The sequence below is a fragment of the Microsporum canis genome, genomic scaffold, assembly GCF_000151145.1.
Source record: "Microsporum canis CBS 113480 supercont1.1 genomic scaffold, whole genome shotgun sequence".
Classification (NCBI taxonomy): Eukaryota; Fungi; Ascomycota; class Eurotiomycetes; order Onygenales; family Arthrodermataceae; genus Microsporum; species Microsporum canis.
Genome location: NW_003299169.1, coordinates 1,157,034 through 1,172,500, shown reverse-complemented (window position 1 = coordinate 1,172,500; position 15,467 = coordinate 1,157,034). Strand labels below are relative to the sequence as shown.

The window sequence follows — 15,467 nt, the reverse complement described above, 5'->3', positions numbered from 1 at the left end:
AGAATATAAGCGCGGGGCTTAGTCATATATAACCAAACTACAGCTACAGCGGACAAGAAAATTTGTTAAGACATTAAGCGTTAAGAGGATGCGTATTTTTCTATTCCAAAAAGCTATATATCATGTATCCTCCGACATGGACTCGTCTCCAGCCTCGCTTGCTATCCCACTAGATTCACTTGGTGCTTTATCCGCCTTCTTCGATTTCCGTATAAACCCGAACCCAAGACTTCCCTTGCTAGTTTTATCCCCGGGTTTGTCGCCGGAAAGTGAGATTGCACTTTCGTTGCTTTTCCCAAGCTGCATCTCACTACTTCCGTCACCATCAATTTCATTTTGTCCTGACGAGTCTCCCTTCTTGGAAAAGAGGCTGCCCCGATCTTTCCAGGGCATGTTAAACTTGCTTGAGCTTCCTTTGCGTGTAAGTTTCTGGATAAATGATTCCTTTGTGCTGACTGATTCTGACGGTGTGGAAGAAGGTACTTGCTCTAGAGATTCGTGCGACTCAGTGGTAGTGGTTCGAATTGATCGAGAGTCCTTGGAACGACGAGATGCGGGCGGAGACATTTCGTCTTGGGTAGATTCATTTCCACGGGATTTTGGGGGATCTGAATCCTTTGATTTGGGCCTATCTAGTTTCTTACTAAAAAGGGTTGTAAAGGAGGGTGCTGCCGGGTTCAGTTTTGGTGTGACAGGGCGATGAGAGGATGGAGGTCGAGTTCCAATGGGGGCTTGGATTGGTCTTTGTGGTTCATACGGGGCTTCGTGGTATTCTAGTTCAGTAGGTAATCCGAGGGGCAGGTGGCCTGTCGAACCTACCTGAATCGAAGGACGGCGAGACTGGTTCCGTGACCACGCAGTCGGGGATATCCAGTCATGCCCAGAACTGCCTGCTTTGTCGAATGAGGGCCATCCGAACGGTTGGTTTTCCATGGTTGGCCGGGGCAGTGCGTTTTCAAATGAATATGTTGATGAAGGTCTGGGAGAGAGTGAATTTCGTCGTACGGTCCCAAGGATCGAGGGGTCGATTGGATCGTGACGAGGGCTAAATTGATTATACCCTTTGCTCGCATCCGGAGAATTAAGTGGGGGTTGGCTATGGTCAGTAGGAACACCAGACCCGTGTCTTCCTGATGTAAAGAAACTTGGGAACATTGCCCGTCTCCCAGCAGGAATACGATCTGACGAGCTGTCACCCGTGAGATGTGATGTATTGTTACGTGGGAAGAGGGTGGTCATTGGATTCGCCCAGTTTGTGGTGTAGCTCAAACGACGGCGTCTCGTACCTATTGGGTCAAGGTCTTCGTCTAAGTTTCTTGGGAATGATTGACTCTGGCCTGGCTTAAGAGTTCCAAGTAACGGGGGTCCATCGGCCATGGTCTTACCTCTCTGGCGATTAAAGCCAAACAGTCCTGATAGCCTTCGAGATGCACTCTGTGCTCCATTGGGAGGGGGTTGGGACCCGGATATCACGCCTTGACCTGAATTACGATCAGAATCATGAAGGTTATTTGAACTGCCATGAGGGCTAGCAAATATGCTTGTGGGATCACTTCCAGACGAAGGTGGGGATGGTGAGTTAGGTAGGAGACCTTCAAATGGAGCAGCGGGCGCTCCAGAAGTAGGGAATGGGGTAATTTCTGGCTCTTCACCAATACTCTGTTCCTCGTCTCCGAGGAGGTCGGACGGCAGTAAGGCATCGGCTCGGGGGCTCATGGGTGGGTTTTCAATGTCAGTGCGAAGTGGACTGGTTTCATCAGTAGGATCGGGGATCGTCATTCCATTATTGATATTGAAAAACGCAGGGCCAGATGTGAAAGTTGGTGAATTATTGCCAACCTGGCCGTAGTTCGAGTTTGGGAATGCAGTATCAACCAGAGGAAAGCTCACGGGTGATGACATATTGCTATTAAGTGAACCTCGATGGCGATTACGTCTGCGGCTGCTTGTTCTTCTGTTGAGCCCTAGCTCGGGTGTAGCAACGGGACCAAACGGCCCAGATTGAGTAGACCACTGAGCATTCGTCCACTGCAACCTGTCTTGAGCTTCATAGTACTGCTGTTGTGCCTAGTACCGATGTTAGAAAAACGGTTTTTATTATCTAAGTGTTTGAATATAACCTTACCTGGGAGTGAACATTCATGAGAGAGGCATACTGGGTGCGAAGGCCGGCCATCTTCCCATCCCAGAAATGTTCACGTTCTCTCTCCATCCGTTCCAATTCCCTGCTGTCCTCGTTGTCGTCTCCCTCAGGTCGACGCCTCTCCTCCTCCAGAGCCTTAATGCTGCTACCCTTGATTTTGATGTCTTCATCGATCTGCTTCATTTCACCTTGTTCCTCTGCAATCTTGCGCCGGTACTCCTCCATTTTGTTCGTAGATTCCTCATCAATGCGAGCCTTCTCTTCCTGGAGACTGGTAAGTTCATCCTTTATCTCGATTGCTTTCTCATCCCATCTTACTATATCTTCACTTCGCTTCTTCCGTTCCGCTTCCTTTTGTTGCAGAAGTTTTTCCCGTTTAATTTTCTCGCTCTGGGCTGTCCGATTGACGCTTTCTAGCTTATTGATATGTTTCCGTAGATCCCCACTCGCGTCATCCTTCTCCTTTACTCGTTGCTTTAAATCGTTTCTTTGGTCTTCTAGTTCACGCAGTAGCTGTTCGTATTCTTTGTCTTCCTGCGATAGTTGCCTGTCAAGGGCCTCATTCTCTTGTTGGAGGTATTTCAGTCGCTCAGCCAGTTGCTTTAAAGATCCTTCAGATTCATTTCCTGCAGCCTCTTCATCGTCTAGAGTTTGCGGAACGGTGTGTTCCTGAGCTGAAGCTGATCCAATCGACCTTCTTCCTCCGCCAGAACGTTTTGCAGGCGTTGCTCCGCCACTATGTTCTCTGGACATGACAGGCGCAGAAGGTGAGACGATCGTGGCGGCCTTGGGAACGTAGGCCTGAATAAGAGGAGGCCCACAATCTTCATCATTCTGTTCCGGTGAAAATGACCCTCGGCCTGTACGGATATGTAGAATAGCGCTGCAAGTTTGGAAATTGGCCGAGCTAATCGCAATCACGCATATATGGTAGATATGACTAGGTTGGAGGTTGAAAATGGAAACGGCCGTCTCGGAACGCTTTGTCTCGCCAACTGAAGCATTGTGTCAGCACTCCCTCTCCCTCCATTATATTGCTGCTGATTCTCAACGGAGCTAGGAATCAACCGAACTCACCCCTAAGACCATTTACCTGGACCGCATGCTTATGGACTGAATTTTGAAGCTCCGGGTATTTCCAGGCTATTCGTATATCCCGCGTTCCTATCTCTTCCAAAATCACCTCAGGAGTTGGGGGAATGTCCAGGCCGAGCTTTTCGACAAGAAGCTCGTTCGGTGTCAGGCAAACTTGATATGCGCGGTATGTAAGCCTAAAATGAAGCACGAAACGGAAAAAGGCTGGGTTAGCTAGGTGCGCAATATAAGAAATCATGAGGCCTACCAGGTCGAGACTTACCATATCAGAGCCCAGAGAATCGAACTCGCAATGAACAGTGCCATTGCACCCTGGACTCTAACCTGTGGGACGCCAGGATAGGCGTCTGCCACCAGGCGCAACGACTCGTATCTCCCCATAATACAAGCCCCATTAAAAACGAGTGAGGGCAGCTAGGGATCCAGACTCAGCCCAGCTCATGTCCGCACTCCAGATCCGGTGGGAAAAGTGCTTGCTGGCGCGAGCCGTTCAACTTCCTTGTGTTTGGCTTTTGTTCATTTCGATGTTTTGCGGATTAAAGATTTAGCTTGCCGAGTCTTGCTGACTAAGTAGAGCCGAAGAGGTAGAAACGAGAAGAGATTATTCTAGGAAGATTGATGGATGGAATGTTCATACTATGTAGAACTAAACTATGGGAAAGTGTCGACCCTTGCCTGGGTTGCTGCCTGTCCGTGATATGGGATATCTGCTGGTCGGTACGGTGTTCCTCCAGGGACTATCCAGGTCTACGTATGAGATTGAACTTTGAGCCTAAGAAGAACTCTCAATACTTGACGTTGATGCTATAGGTTCTGTCTTCTTCTCCTCTGTCGTTCTATCTTTGTTGTTGTCCCGTCGTCATCCTGTCCCATCTAGACCAAGACCAGCTCCGCCACCGCAGAGCCTCATCTGTCCCTCTGTCGGTTCAAGGAGATCGTCATTGACAAGATCGGTTAATCCAGTCGGAATTTCACCTTCCTCGTCAGTAAGGACTAACATCTCTTTCAGCCCAGTGGCGTTCTCACATGATAACCTTGTACATAGTAATGTCCAGAGAGCTCCAGGTGACGACCTTTGGAGACTGATCCATGACGACAACTCTACGGAGTACTCCGTAGTAACTTCCATAAAAAGAAGTCAACTAGTCAAAACTGGTAGGATTCAACGGTATATTTGCTGTGGGGAGGCAGCCAACCGGGCAAGACTGTCCATCCTGCGAGCGAGAAAAGGAGTGTTGTCTGGTCCAGTCAAAATACTAGAAACTAAAAAGTCTTAGCATCTCTTGGGAGGGGCAATCTAGAACTGCTTTTAAAGCTGTCTGGAGCGTGTCTTGCATGTAACCAGACATGGTTTCACAGTAGTTACGGCGCAGGTCAGAAGATGGACGAGGTGACAGACACTGTCAAATACGACCCCGAAACAGTTCAGACGTAATATATATGGTAGTAGGAGAACAGTCAGCTTGTATTCTCAGTTTAAACTAGCCTACCTGTGGAAGAACGATATCCCAAGCTCCAAACAGCGGATCTACTTGTAGCGTCTCAACAAATGGTGCAGCCCTGTTTGGCGCCACTAAAAATAAGGCTGTCGACTTGCTTCATCGTTGTCTCGCCTATCATCTTCGCCCAAACTCCTTTCCGGGGCTGTATCCATCAATCCATCGTACACATATAGTATAGTCAACAAGTTGCTCCGTCTTGGTTCCTTCAAGAAGAAATCGCATGTTTTTTTTTTTTTTCTGCCGAACCCACCCGCTTTCTCCCTCGTCACATGTTCGGCCCTCAGTTCTTTTCTTCCTCAACATCTTCAACTCTTCAACATCTTCGAAACACCTTGAAACCCTCTTCGCTCTTTGCTGTCTGTCTTGTTTAATATATACGTTCGTTACCTGTTGCTTGTTTATCCAGCTTCACATCCCGAAATAGAGGGATGCAGTACGTCAGAAGTATAAGCGGTTCGGTATCTAAGACATGGAACTCCATCAACCCGGCAACCCTTAGCGGTGCCATCGACGTGATAGTTATTGAGCAAGCAGATGGTAGGTCGACTGGCCGGCTTATAGACTTATTTATGCTGTGCTGACGGTCACAATTACAGGAACACTCGCATGCTCGCCGTTCCATGTCCGGTTCGGCAAATTCTCCCTCCTTCGGCCGTATGAGAAGAAGGTAGGTGTTTTGGCCCCCCCAACAATGGGGAATGAAATGGAATGGAACATATTGTTAACCAATGGTGCTCTAGGTCGAGTTCAGCGTCAATGGAGTCAGGCAAGACTATGCTATGAAACTTGGGGAAGGCGGGGAGGCCTTCTTTGTCTTTGAGACCACTGGCGACATCCCGGAGGACCTCCAGACGTCACCAGTCATATCGCCCGCCGCCAGCCCTCAGCAATCGCCAGACGGGGTAAATAACGACACCACTTTCACACTACAAGAACCTGAATACCTTGACCTTACGTCAAAGTCGTCCACTCCTCCTAAACAACAGCGTGCGGTAACCGAACCCCTCTCGGATGGCGAAACCGAGCCATCGGCTATCTCGAAGAATGCCCTGGAGCCAGGCCTCAAACTAGATAGATCTCGGTCAGAAGAGATGCTCGAAGCTAGCCGGGCGAATCCTTCTAGTGCAAACAGCTCTCCGCAGACTGTGCGGTCCCAGAGCCCACCCCCGATCTCACGCCAGGAGGCCTATTCTAGAGCAATTTCACTATCTAAAAAACTATCAGGCTCAAACATCCCTTCAAAGGTGACTGAGAGCGGAGACCTAATGCTGGATATGACAGGGTACAAAAGTAGCGAAGATGATGCTCTCCGCGCCGAGGTGGTGGCTCGTAAGATTCTAGCAGAAGAGCTGGAGGGGAACTACGATATCGGTGCTCTGATTGGTGCTGATGAGCATGGCAACCTATGGATATACAGTAGTGAAGAGGCCAAGGAGGCTGCTGGCCGTAAGGCCGCCTATAGCACCCTGCAGCACCATAACGGTATGGCGGATGACGCTGTATCCGACCCTGGATATCAGAGTGATAACGATCAGTTGGATTACGACGGCCACCCTCAGAAACATCACCGCTCACAGTCTGACGCGCAGTTGGAATATCCTACCCCGCCACAAACGCCAACGGATAAGCAGCAGGAAAGGGGTCGTAGCTATGCAAAGACACTGCGATTAACAAGCGATCAGCTAAAGGCTCTCAACCTCAAGCCTGGTGCCAACCCGATATCTTTCAGTGTCAATAAGGCAGTCTGCCCTGCAACCATGTATCTTTGGAGCTACAAAGTTCCTATTGTCATATCTGACATTGATGGAACTATCACAAAGTACGTTAATCCATACATCAATGTTTAGCACGTGTTAATCTAACATTCACCTACTTAGATCTGATGCTCTTGGACATGTTTTGAACATGATCGGGCGAGACTGGACCCATCTTGGTGTCGCCAAGCTCTATACAGACATTGCAAGCAACGGGTACAATATCATGTACCTGACCAGTAGATCTACTGGCCAAGCGGACACTACGCGAGCATATCTCAAGGGGATTTTGCAAGATGGATATAAGATCCCACAGGGCCCGGTGATCATGAGCCCTGATCGAACAATCGCCGCGCTTCGGCGTGAAATATACCTCCGCAAACCGGAAGTATTCAAAATGGCCTGTCTACGTGATATTCTTAGCCTATTCGAAGGAAGACAGAATCCATTTTATGCCGGCTTCGGTAACCGTCTTACCGATGCGCTGAGTTATCGATCCGTTAATATCCCTTCAACAAGGATATTTACTATAAACTCAAACGCAGAAGTCTCGCTTGACCTTCTCAGCTTAACAAAATATAAGAGTAGTTATGTGACGATGAGGGAGTTGGTCGATCATTTCTTTCCGCCAGTGAGCACACTCGTGCAGGATGGTGGCGAGGAGTTTACTGATTTTACATACTGGAGAGACCAGCCCAGAGAGCTGGATGAATTTTCACTTACTGACTCTGACGCTGAGTCAGATCGGGGCGACGATGAATCAGACGCTGATCACCACGAAGGTCTCGGACAGACATACATATCTCGCGACTCGATAGAAATTGGCGGTGATATGAATGATTCTATACTTGATTCTGTGTCGGAGGACATGGACGACCTCTCCGAGGAAGACTATGACGAAGAAGATGACGGGCGGGCGCCTGATGAGATTCCTGCACGGTCAAACGAAGATGATGACGATTTCGGGGTACCTAGATCCCCAGACCGAACTCCAAGGAGCCTTCCTATCCGTTAGAATGGCGGACTGTTATATTAGCCATCGAACCGATGGCTGTGTATACTTTGACTACAATTGGCGTTGGAGTTTCTCTATTCCTTTCTTTGCCTTTCTTTGCTTTTGGGATGACTGAATTACTATAGATGGGACTGTGCAGCCCTTTCGACGGGCTACTCGGGACTCAACTCCCTGGCTTCAACTGTTTGAGCATCTGGTGCATTCATTAGCGGGCTTTTTGGCGTGTTTTCGCTTGTTTCTCCTATATGTTGTCTCTATACGGCTGCGTTCCTCTCGTTCGACGGGGATAATCCTGAATCTGGACCAGCAGATCCTCCTGTGTTGTTACTTCGGTGTAGACTCTCTAATTAATAGGAATGTTTAATGTCATCACTTTCAATCCTTCTATTAAGACTTCTTGCGCTTCAATAAAAGTGTGTTGCACGTGACTTGGCCCTGCGAGCATTTCGTGACTTCAAAGACCGCAAAGAAGAAGCAAACTGAATGAGAGCTTCAAATCTCCATTTGATACGCTGCGGTACGCCCGGAAGAGCTTGGTATACTGGAGTTTATCGCTTCCCTACAGCTTCGTATCTTCTCATCTCATACCAGAACACAAGAACTAGGGCCCTCTCGCTTGCAGGTCAGGCGAGATATGCGCTGCTGAAGATACCTATCTCACTAGCAACGTGACGCCCTCAACCCGTTCACCAACCCTTCACAGAGCCCTAGAATATCATATTCCAAGATGGCTTCACCCAGACCTAATGCGACACCTACTGCGGGGGCGTCTGCTTCTTCAACGCAACCAATCACCCCTCCAGCTGAACCTCTACCGCCATCAAACCCAGCAGCGCCAACCACCGCGACCCCTGCTCAGATACCTTCCACCTCACTTCAGGATAGTGGTAAAAGCAGACGGCCTCGAGACGCCCGACTAATTCATATGCTACTGGCCTCACTCGGTGTCACCTCCTACCAGGAACGTGTCCCGCTTCAGCTCCTTGATTTCGCATATCGGTATACCTCGAGCACATTACAGGATGCCGTATATCTAGCAACGGAGGGTTACCCGGGAGAATTGCAGAAGGAAAGTGGCCGACAACATGCGCATCAAGACGGTAGCAGCGGCATTAGCCTGGGTGCGCTGCGAATGAGCATAGCTTCTCGGTTACATTATCAGTTTCAGCCAGGCCTGCCTAAGGAGTTCTTGATGGATCTTGCAGCAGAGCGAAATAGAATTATGTTGCCTGGGGTCTCGAGAGGCCAGGAAGGGGGTCCGGGTAATGCTGCAGTTTCAGGGCAGGAGACAATGATGGGCGGAATACGGCTGCCGCCAGAGCGATTTTGCCTGACGGGAGTAGGTTGGGATATGAAAGGGGAGTGGGAGAGTGAAGGTGAGGAAGATATGGATGTTGACACACAAGCTGCTGGTGCTGGTGCGGAGAAAGACGCAGGAGAAGAAGGGGACGAAGATGACGACGCTGATGGTCGGATGGAAGATGTCTTTGGGCCCACCACCACTGTTGACGCTGAAAAGGACGAGGACAAGACCATGACGGATGTATGATTTCATCTGCCGCCAAACTGGAGCGTACACCAGGGCCGCAGAGTCAGGCGTTTTCGACAAAAGAATACAATTAATCTAATACCGGCGTATTTGGAGGGCAGGTTTTTCAAAAGGTATGGGAGTAGTTTAGGAGCTTCATATGAGAGGAGGCTTTCTTAGCGGAGATCTATGAGTTTTGTTTTGTACAATATCGAATCTTGACGTTTCTAAATGGAACATAAAGTATGGACTGTACCTCCATCCTGAGTAAATAAGAAGGATAGCGCGCCAACCTGACAGCAATTGGGTATATAAGGCTTGTGAGATTGCTCTTGTCGGAGACCGCATCCGAGTGTATATAATACAATTAAGTAGAAATAAAAAGACAACCCATTCCAACCCCAGAAAACGCCTAGGAGTTGCAAATATAACAGTCGATCCGGAAGTGTGTTCGTCTCTCCACTGCGAAACCGTCATGGTCCAGAAAATGGTCATGAGCTCTTCTCTTTGGCTGCTCGTCTCTCATCGTCCTTCTTCATCATAGCAATGACTTCTTGCCTCCGCTTCTCCGTCCGCTGAGCCTCTCTCTCCCGAGCCCTTAACCTCTCTTCTCGACCAGCAAACCATTCTTCTCGAGCTAAATCCTCTACCTCTGGCTTTGCATGAAGAACCATGCAGGCGTTCATCGCAAGTCGCTGCTTTCGGCAAACCCATGTTGCGGTGACGGTACGATTGACAGCACATGCTGCGAATTCTGTACAAGAGAAGAAACTATTAGCTGTATTGCTTTTATTGTATATGTTTGTACGCGGCCGAGGGTCAATGTAACAGCGGTTGCGTATAATTCAAGAGTAGGCTTACCTTTTATTACCGGATCACAGATGCTTCGGACCTTTTTATAGTATGCCTGTTTTACTTCAGCTTCCTGAGTAGCAGATAGTGGCGTAGGATTCCGCAGGTCTACTTTTCGACGGGCTGGCGTTGGGGGGGTTTCTGTGGTCGACGGTGCCGCGGTGGTAGCCATCGCTGTTTGAAAGGAAGTAGGCACAAGTAAGAGTATACCGCTTAATCCATTCGCTGGGACTGAGGTGTACGAGGACAACAAGAGACAAGCCCTCGACTTGGTGAAGTTCGAACTGATATTCACTTCTTCGACAAAATTGATATCAAACGAAGTTGAAGCTGTCGGGGTTGGAAACTTTAAATTTTTTTCTGTTCAAAGAACTTTTCTTGAAAAAGTTGAATATTAAACAACTTCACAACTTCAGCTCTCTGCCGCTGTTTTTAATATATTTCCAGGCCCAGAGCAGGGAAATATCAAGCTATACCCTCTGTGAAGTGCTTATATTTTTTCTTGGTTTTGATAGTTCATATATTTACGCCATGTCGTCAATGCGAAATGCTGTGCAGAGGCGAGTGCATCGCGAGAGAGCGCAGCCAGCTGCACGCGAAAAATGGGGTCTTTTAGAGAAACATAAGGTAATTACATTCTAATTCTACTTTTACTGCCAAATATAAGTCTAGGATGTACGAAAGTAGCTAACGAGTTCTGGGAATATAGGACTACTCCCTCCGAGCCAAAGACTACAATCTCAAAAAAGCGCAACTACAACGTCTGAGAGAAAAGGCTCGGGATCGTAATCCTGATGAATTTGCCTACGGAATGATGTCAGAACGCTCCAAGATACATGGGAAACACGGAGCTAGAGAATCAAAGTCACTTAGCCATGCGACTGTGAGCCTATTGAAGACCCAGGATGCTGGATATTTGCGCGTAGTAGGGGAAAGGATCAGAAGACAACTTGTGCAGACCGAACAGGAAGTGGATTTGCAGAAAGGGATCCAGAAAGCAGAGAGCCTTGGTGGGAAGAAAGTAATTTTTGTCGACTCCGTGGAGGAGCAGCAAGAGAAAGCGTACAGAGGTGAAAACGAAGACGAAGATGACGCCGACGAGAAGCTGAACATTGGCGATTCGAAGCAGAGTACCGGTACAATATCGAAAAAGCAACTAGAGGCCGAGAAACGGGCGAGAAAAGAGATATTCGTTGCTAGACGGTTAAAAGAGAAAGCCGCCGAGTCACGGTTAAAGAAGCTTACGGCCCTCAAGCAACAACATGCAGATGTTTCTGCTGCTGAGGAAGAATTGGCTTTGCAAAGGGCGAAGATGGCTAGAACTGTAGGGGGTGTGAACAAACAAGGCGTCAAGTGGAAGGTTAGAGAGAGGAAAAAGTGATTATATTTTAATCCCTTTCTCTTCGTAATGAGACTACGACTTTCTTTTCGGAGTTTGGGGGGCAAAAAGAGGTTATATTATAGATTCATCCTAATTTTGTGATTAAAGTATTTCAAGGATGAATCACCCTAAACTGTAAGTATTCAAAATAATCCGAGATGGATGGTGAAGGAAAAAACGAGATATACAGAGAAATAAGAACTATCGTACCGAATGACCTGTTAGGTCGACATTTGTACCATTTAGAAGCCATGTAATTAAGCTCAAACTTCACTGACGGTCTATTGCCGCCATGCGGATGGACACTGCTCGACGGTGGGCATCCAAGCCCTCTACGGAAGCCAGCTGCATCACAGCACTCGATACATTGCGCAGCCCCTCAGCCGTTAAATTTGAGCTCGTGATGTGTTTCACGAAGGAGGCTAGATTCACTCCGGAGTATTGCTTTGCATAACCATAGGTTGCTAAAAAGGTGCATTGTCAGTTCCCATAGATAGCAAGGTACGAAGAAGTGAAGAAACAGAAAAGATAGGATGTAAAAGGGAGACGATTAAAGAGACATACGTAGAGAATGATTGACACCAGCGGAGTAGTCACCGACACTTTCTGGCGTCCATTCGCCAATGAAGACACTTCCAGCATTTTGTACTAGGGGAACGATGTCTGCTGCGTTTTGAAGCTGGAGAATTAAATGTTCGGGAGCATACTCATTACTCAAGGCCATGGCTTCCTCCACATCCTTGACAACAAACGTGACGGAGTGCGCAATTGAACCTCTCACGATGTCTACTCTCGGTAAAGCCATGGCCTGTGAGTGAAGCTCATCTTCTATAGCCTTAAGCTCGGCTTGATTCAAGTCAATTGCAATAAGAATGACTTGCGAGTCAACGCCGTGCTCTGCTTGACTGAGTAAGTCAGAAGCAACAAAGGCAGGGTTTGCGTGTTTATCAGCAATGACGAGAACTTCACTAGGACCAGCAGGCATATCGATACCAACACCGGCGGATGTATCGTTGGACACAAACATCTTGGCAGCAGTTACAAACTGATTTCCTGGGCCGAGAATCTTGTCAACTTTGGTAATGCTCTCTGTACCGTATGCCATAGCTGCAACAGCCTGGGCTCCGCCGGCAAGCACAATGCTATCTGCCCCAACCTTTTTGGCAATGTATACGATCTCGGGGGAGATGCTACCATCTGATCGTGGAGGAGAGGCGAAGATGATGTGCTTGCACCCAGCAACCATGGCGGGAACACCTAACATAAGTGCAGTCGAGGGCAATACAGCCGTTCCTCCGGGTATGTAAAGGCCAACTTTCTCGATCGGTCGAACAAAGCGCGAGCAAACGACTCCAGGCATGGTTTCAATCGACAGCGGCTTTTCATCCTGTTGGGCGGCATGGAAGCGACGAATGTTCTCGTAGCTGACGTCAATCGCATTTTTAGTCTCGGGGGACAATTTCATCAGTTCTTCAGGGAAAGGGGCAAGCAGCACGGGGGATGTTAAGGAGGTCGCCTTTTCAAATTTATGGGTATATTTTAGCACCGCTGCATCCCCATTTTGTTGGACGTCTTGTATTATCGGGCGAACAAGGTTGACGACTGCGTCATTAGACTTTTGTGATGGTCTCTGCAACGCCTCTCTGATAACTTTTGATGGAGCTGATGCAGTAACGTAGCATTTCATTGTGATTCTTTCATCCGCTGTAGCTTGAGATTTGGATTTGGGTTCCTCTTTAGCCGGCTCTTTCGAGCTATCTTTGGTAGAAGTGAGACCAACTTTCTCTGACCAAGCTGGTTTGGCGTCTCCCTGTCTCCTCTTTACTTTCAAGCTCTTCAGGTCAAGATTTCTTTCAACATCTTCAAGAGACACCCCAGAGGCAATGCACTTGGTAAGGGCGAAGTAGATCAAATCTGCAGCTTCGGATGCCACATCTTCCTTTTTCGATGCCTGGCATAGTTCCTCCGCTTCTTCCATTATCTTGGCCTCCAGCAACTTTGGATCATTGAAGAGACGTGAGGTGTATGATCCTGGGGGAGCACTCGCTTTTCGTGTCTGCAGGGTGTGCTGCAGGCGAGATAGGCCACTATATGCTCCAAAGCAGCTGGCTGTCCCGAGGTGACAGAAACCTATATGGGTTTATGAGTTAGCGGCAGCCTAGCCTTGCAAGGGGAGAATTTACCTACCTCTTCCTTTCTGTCTAACTACGAAGACAAGGCAGTCGTTATCACAGTCAAGGCCAACTCTGACAAGCTCTTGAGTGTCACCACTGGAAGCTCCCTTGTACCATAGCCCACGCTTTCTGCTCTGGTATACTCCTGTTCCGGTTCGGATAGCCTCCGCGATGCTCTTGTTACTGCTCCAGACGAGCCCGAGTGAAATTCCACGCTCATCAGTGACGGTTGTAGCATACAATCCACTGTTGCTATCCGGGACGGCTCCAGCAATCAGGAGCTTGGCAGGTGACAGCTCCTCGTCGTCCACAGACAGAGATACAGCAGGAATAATACTAACTACACCCTCCTGAGCATTGGTCAGAAGAGTTGTCTGGGTTGCTGAGGCCTCATAGGATCTATAAACGGTATTGATAGAGCATTCATCTGCCAATTCGGACACAACGGTATCCAATGCCTCGGATGAAGTGCAGCTGGCACCAATCTCTTTGCGCTCGGGGGCTTCAGCCACCCAGTTCTTAAATTCTAACACCTCTGAAGCTGATGACAGAAGTACCACTAGCCGTGATGAAGGGACGCTCTGCTCCTTTGACAGCTCCTTCAGCTGTTCAAGCGTTATGAATGCAAGGATAGCCCCGGTGTTGAGAACATCGACGACGTCTGCCACCTCCGCGATGGCACTAGCGTCAATGCAGACATCTAGCAGAGAGAAATTCTCACGGACGAAGGAGAGAGCATACTCGACGCTCGATGGCTTTATAAGTACACGGCCAAAGTACGAGATCTGCCTGAGGCTGAGGCCGTCCGTGGAGCTGGACCCGGGCGTGTGGAAGAGCAAAAAGGGAAGCGCCATCATTAAACCAGGTTCTATTCTGCAGCTGTGGGCTTTCTTCGGTAGCAGCGTGCAAGGGAATCAATTGACTGTCTTCCTTCTCTTCTGCTTCTCCTATTTTTTCTTCTATGACATCTTTATGACTCTTAAGCCATCGCGGGGTCAAGAAAAGACAAGAAGTTAAGCTTTGCTGGCTGAGTTTAATTTCATCGCCAAGCCAAGCAAGCGAGCTTGATGGATATAAAAGTAAGATATGGATGTAGATACAGCAGTTGATGTATGTTATATTAATACGATATGAAGTGCCTACGTTGGCCAGTTATTCTCTCCTCCATACTTTACCGCATATTTACATAAGAGTAAACCTGTAACGACTGAGGTGAGGCTCGGGAATACTAATTTTATCTACAGCTAAGAGTTCTGCAAACAATATTGAACGATAGTGGTAGAAAGGACATCACCACCCTGGTCTAATGACCCAAGTAAGATTCCTCCTCTATCTGAGGCTTAATTTGTATGTTTAATCTGTCAGGAGATGTCTTTACCCTCCTCTAGTATTGCAGAAGAATTATCCATAGGGTAACGGCAGAGCACGTTATGCTGCTGTTTAACACGCCAGGCCTTGTCTTCTAATATTGACGGACTAAAACGCTCTTATGTTTCCTCCTCAAGCCGTCCTCGCTTCAAGTTCTTTACCCACTGTTCATAATACCTCCTCCACTCCGTTACCGCAGCCTTACTTACGGGTACGTTTAATGCGGGTCCCACTGACATTGCAACACTCCTCAATAGAGTTGACATATCAGGTTCTACCGTAACACAAGGATCCCTCACGCTCCTTAATTGTCGAAAATTTTCCAAACACAAGGGCAGGGTGCTGCAAACAAGGCCAAAACCCCAAGGGTTATTCCATATACAGTGTACAGAAATCGAAAAGTGGAGTTTGATAATGCTGGAGTCACGAAGACGCTCTGCAATCAATCGGAGATTTTTAAGAATTGGCGGCCTGTTTGCGTGAAGATCAATCCTAACAGCAAAATTTCGGAACCTTTGCCAGGTACCAGGTAACCGAGGGACATTTTCTTCCCATGATGCGTAAACTGCTACACCCTAAGTAAATATCGCAAACGAAATTTCGGTAGAGGACATAGAGTGCCTCCTCGAAAACCTGACGATTCAGGTACGCCCTT

The 15,467-nt window shown here is 48.1% G+C and overlaps 7 protein-coding genes across 7 annotated transcripts; 3 read left to right on the top strand and 4 right to left on the bottom strand.

The window, feature by feature from the left end:
* Positions 1 to 120: 120 nt before the first annotated feature.
* Positions 121 to 3,544, bottom strand: MCYG_00431 (fibronectin type III domain-containing protein; the record flags this gene model as incomplete). Its single annotated transcript, XM_002850281.1, has 4 exons — positions 121 to 2,067; positions 2,126 to 3,138; positions 3,221 to 3,414; positions 3,501 to 3,544. 4 exons carry the CDS (start codon positions 3,542 to 3,544, stop codon positions 121 to 123), a joined length of 3,198 nt encoding a protein of 1,065 aa, XP_002850327.1.
* A 553-nt stretch (positions 3,545 to 4,097) lies between these two features.
* MCYG_00430 (uncharacterized protein) lies at positions 4,098 to 4,367 on the bottom strand (the record flags this gene model as incomplete). Its single annotated transcript, XM_002850280.1, has 1 exon — positions 4,098 to 4,367. One exon carries the CDS (start codon positions 4,365 to 4,367, stop codon positions 4,098 to 4,100), a length of 270 nt encoding a protein of 89 aa, XP_002850326.1.
* An 801-nt stretch (positions 4,368 to 5,168) lies between these two features.
* On the top strand, positions 5,169 to 7,509 carry MCYG_00429 (nuclear elongation and deformation protein 1; the record flags this gene model as incomplete). Its single annotated transcript, XM_002850279.1, has 4 exons — positions 5,169 to 5,277; positions 5,337 to 5,407; positions 5,481 to 6,559; positions 6,618 to 7,509. The coding sequence occupies 4 exons, from the start codon at positions 5,169 to 5,171 to the stop codon at positions 7,507 to 7,509; spliced, it is 2,151 nt and encodes a 716-aa protein (XP_002850325.1).
* Positions 7,510 to 8,236: 727 nt separating this feature from the next.
* MCYG_00428 (RNA polymerase II transcription factor) lies at positions 8,237 to 9,183 on the top strand (the record flags this gene model as incomplete). Its single annotated transcript, XM_002850278.1, has 2 exons — positions 8,237 to 9,052; positions 9,160 to 9,183. 2 exons carry the CDS (start codon positions 8,237 to 8,239, stop codon positions 9,181 to 9,183), a joined length of 840 nt encoding a protein of 279 aa, XP_002850324.1.
* A 345-nt stretch (positions 9,184 to 9,528) lies between these two features.
* MCYG_00427 (conserved hypothetical protein) lies at positions 9,529 to 10,061 on the bottom strand (the record flags this gene model as incomplete). Its single annotated transcript, XM_002850277.1, has 2 exons — positions 9,529 to 9,791; positions 9,899 to 10,061. The coding sequence occupies 2 exons, from the start codon at positions 10,059 to 10,061 to the stop codon at positions 9,529 to 9,531; spliced, it is 426 nt and encodes a 141-aa protein (XP_002850323.1).
* Positions 10,062 to 10,420: 359 nt separating this feature from the next.
* MCYG_00426 (U3 snoRNP-associated protein Utp11) lies at positions 10,421 to 11,402 on the top strand (the record flags this gene model as incomplete). The annotated part of the gene is made up of 3 exons (XM_002850276.1): positions 10,421 to 10,516; positions 10,599 to 11,249; positions 11,379 to 11,402. 3 exons carry the CDS (start codon positions 10,421 to 10,423, stop codon positions 11,400 to 11,402), a joined length of 771 nt encoding a protein of 256 aa, XP_002850322.1.
* A 138-nt stretch (positions 11,403 to 11,540) lies between these two features.
* Positions 11,541 to 14,301, bottom strand: MCYG_00425 (histidinol dehydrogenase; the record flags this gene model as incomplete). Its single annotated transcript, XM_002850275.1, has 3 exons — positions 11,541 to 11,734; positions 11,835 to 13,400; positions 13,458 to 14,301. 3 exons carry the CDS (start codon positions 14,299 to 14,301, stop codon positions 11,541 to 11,543), a joined length of 2,604 nt encoding a protein of 867 aa, XP_002850321.1.
* Between the last annotated feature and the right edge of the window lie 1,166 nt (positions 14,302 to 15,467).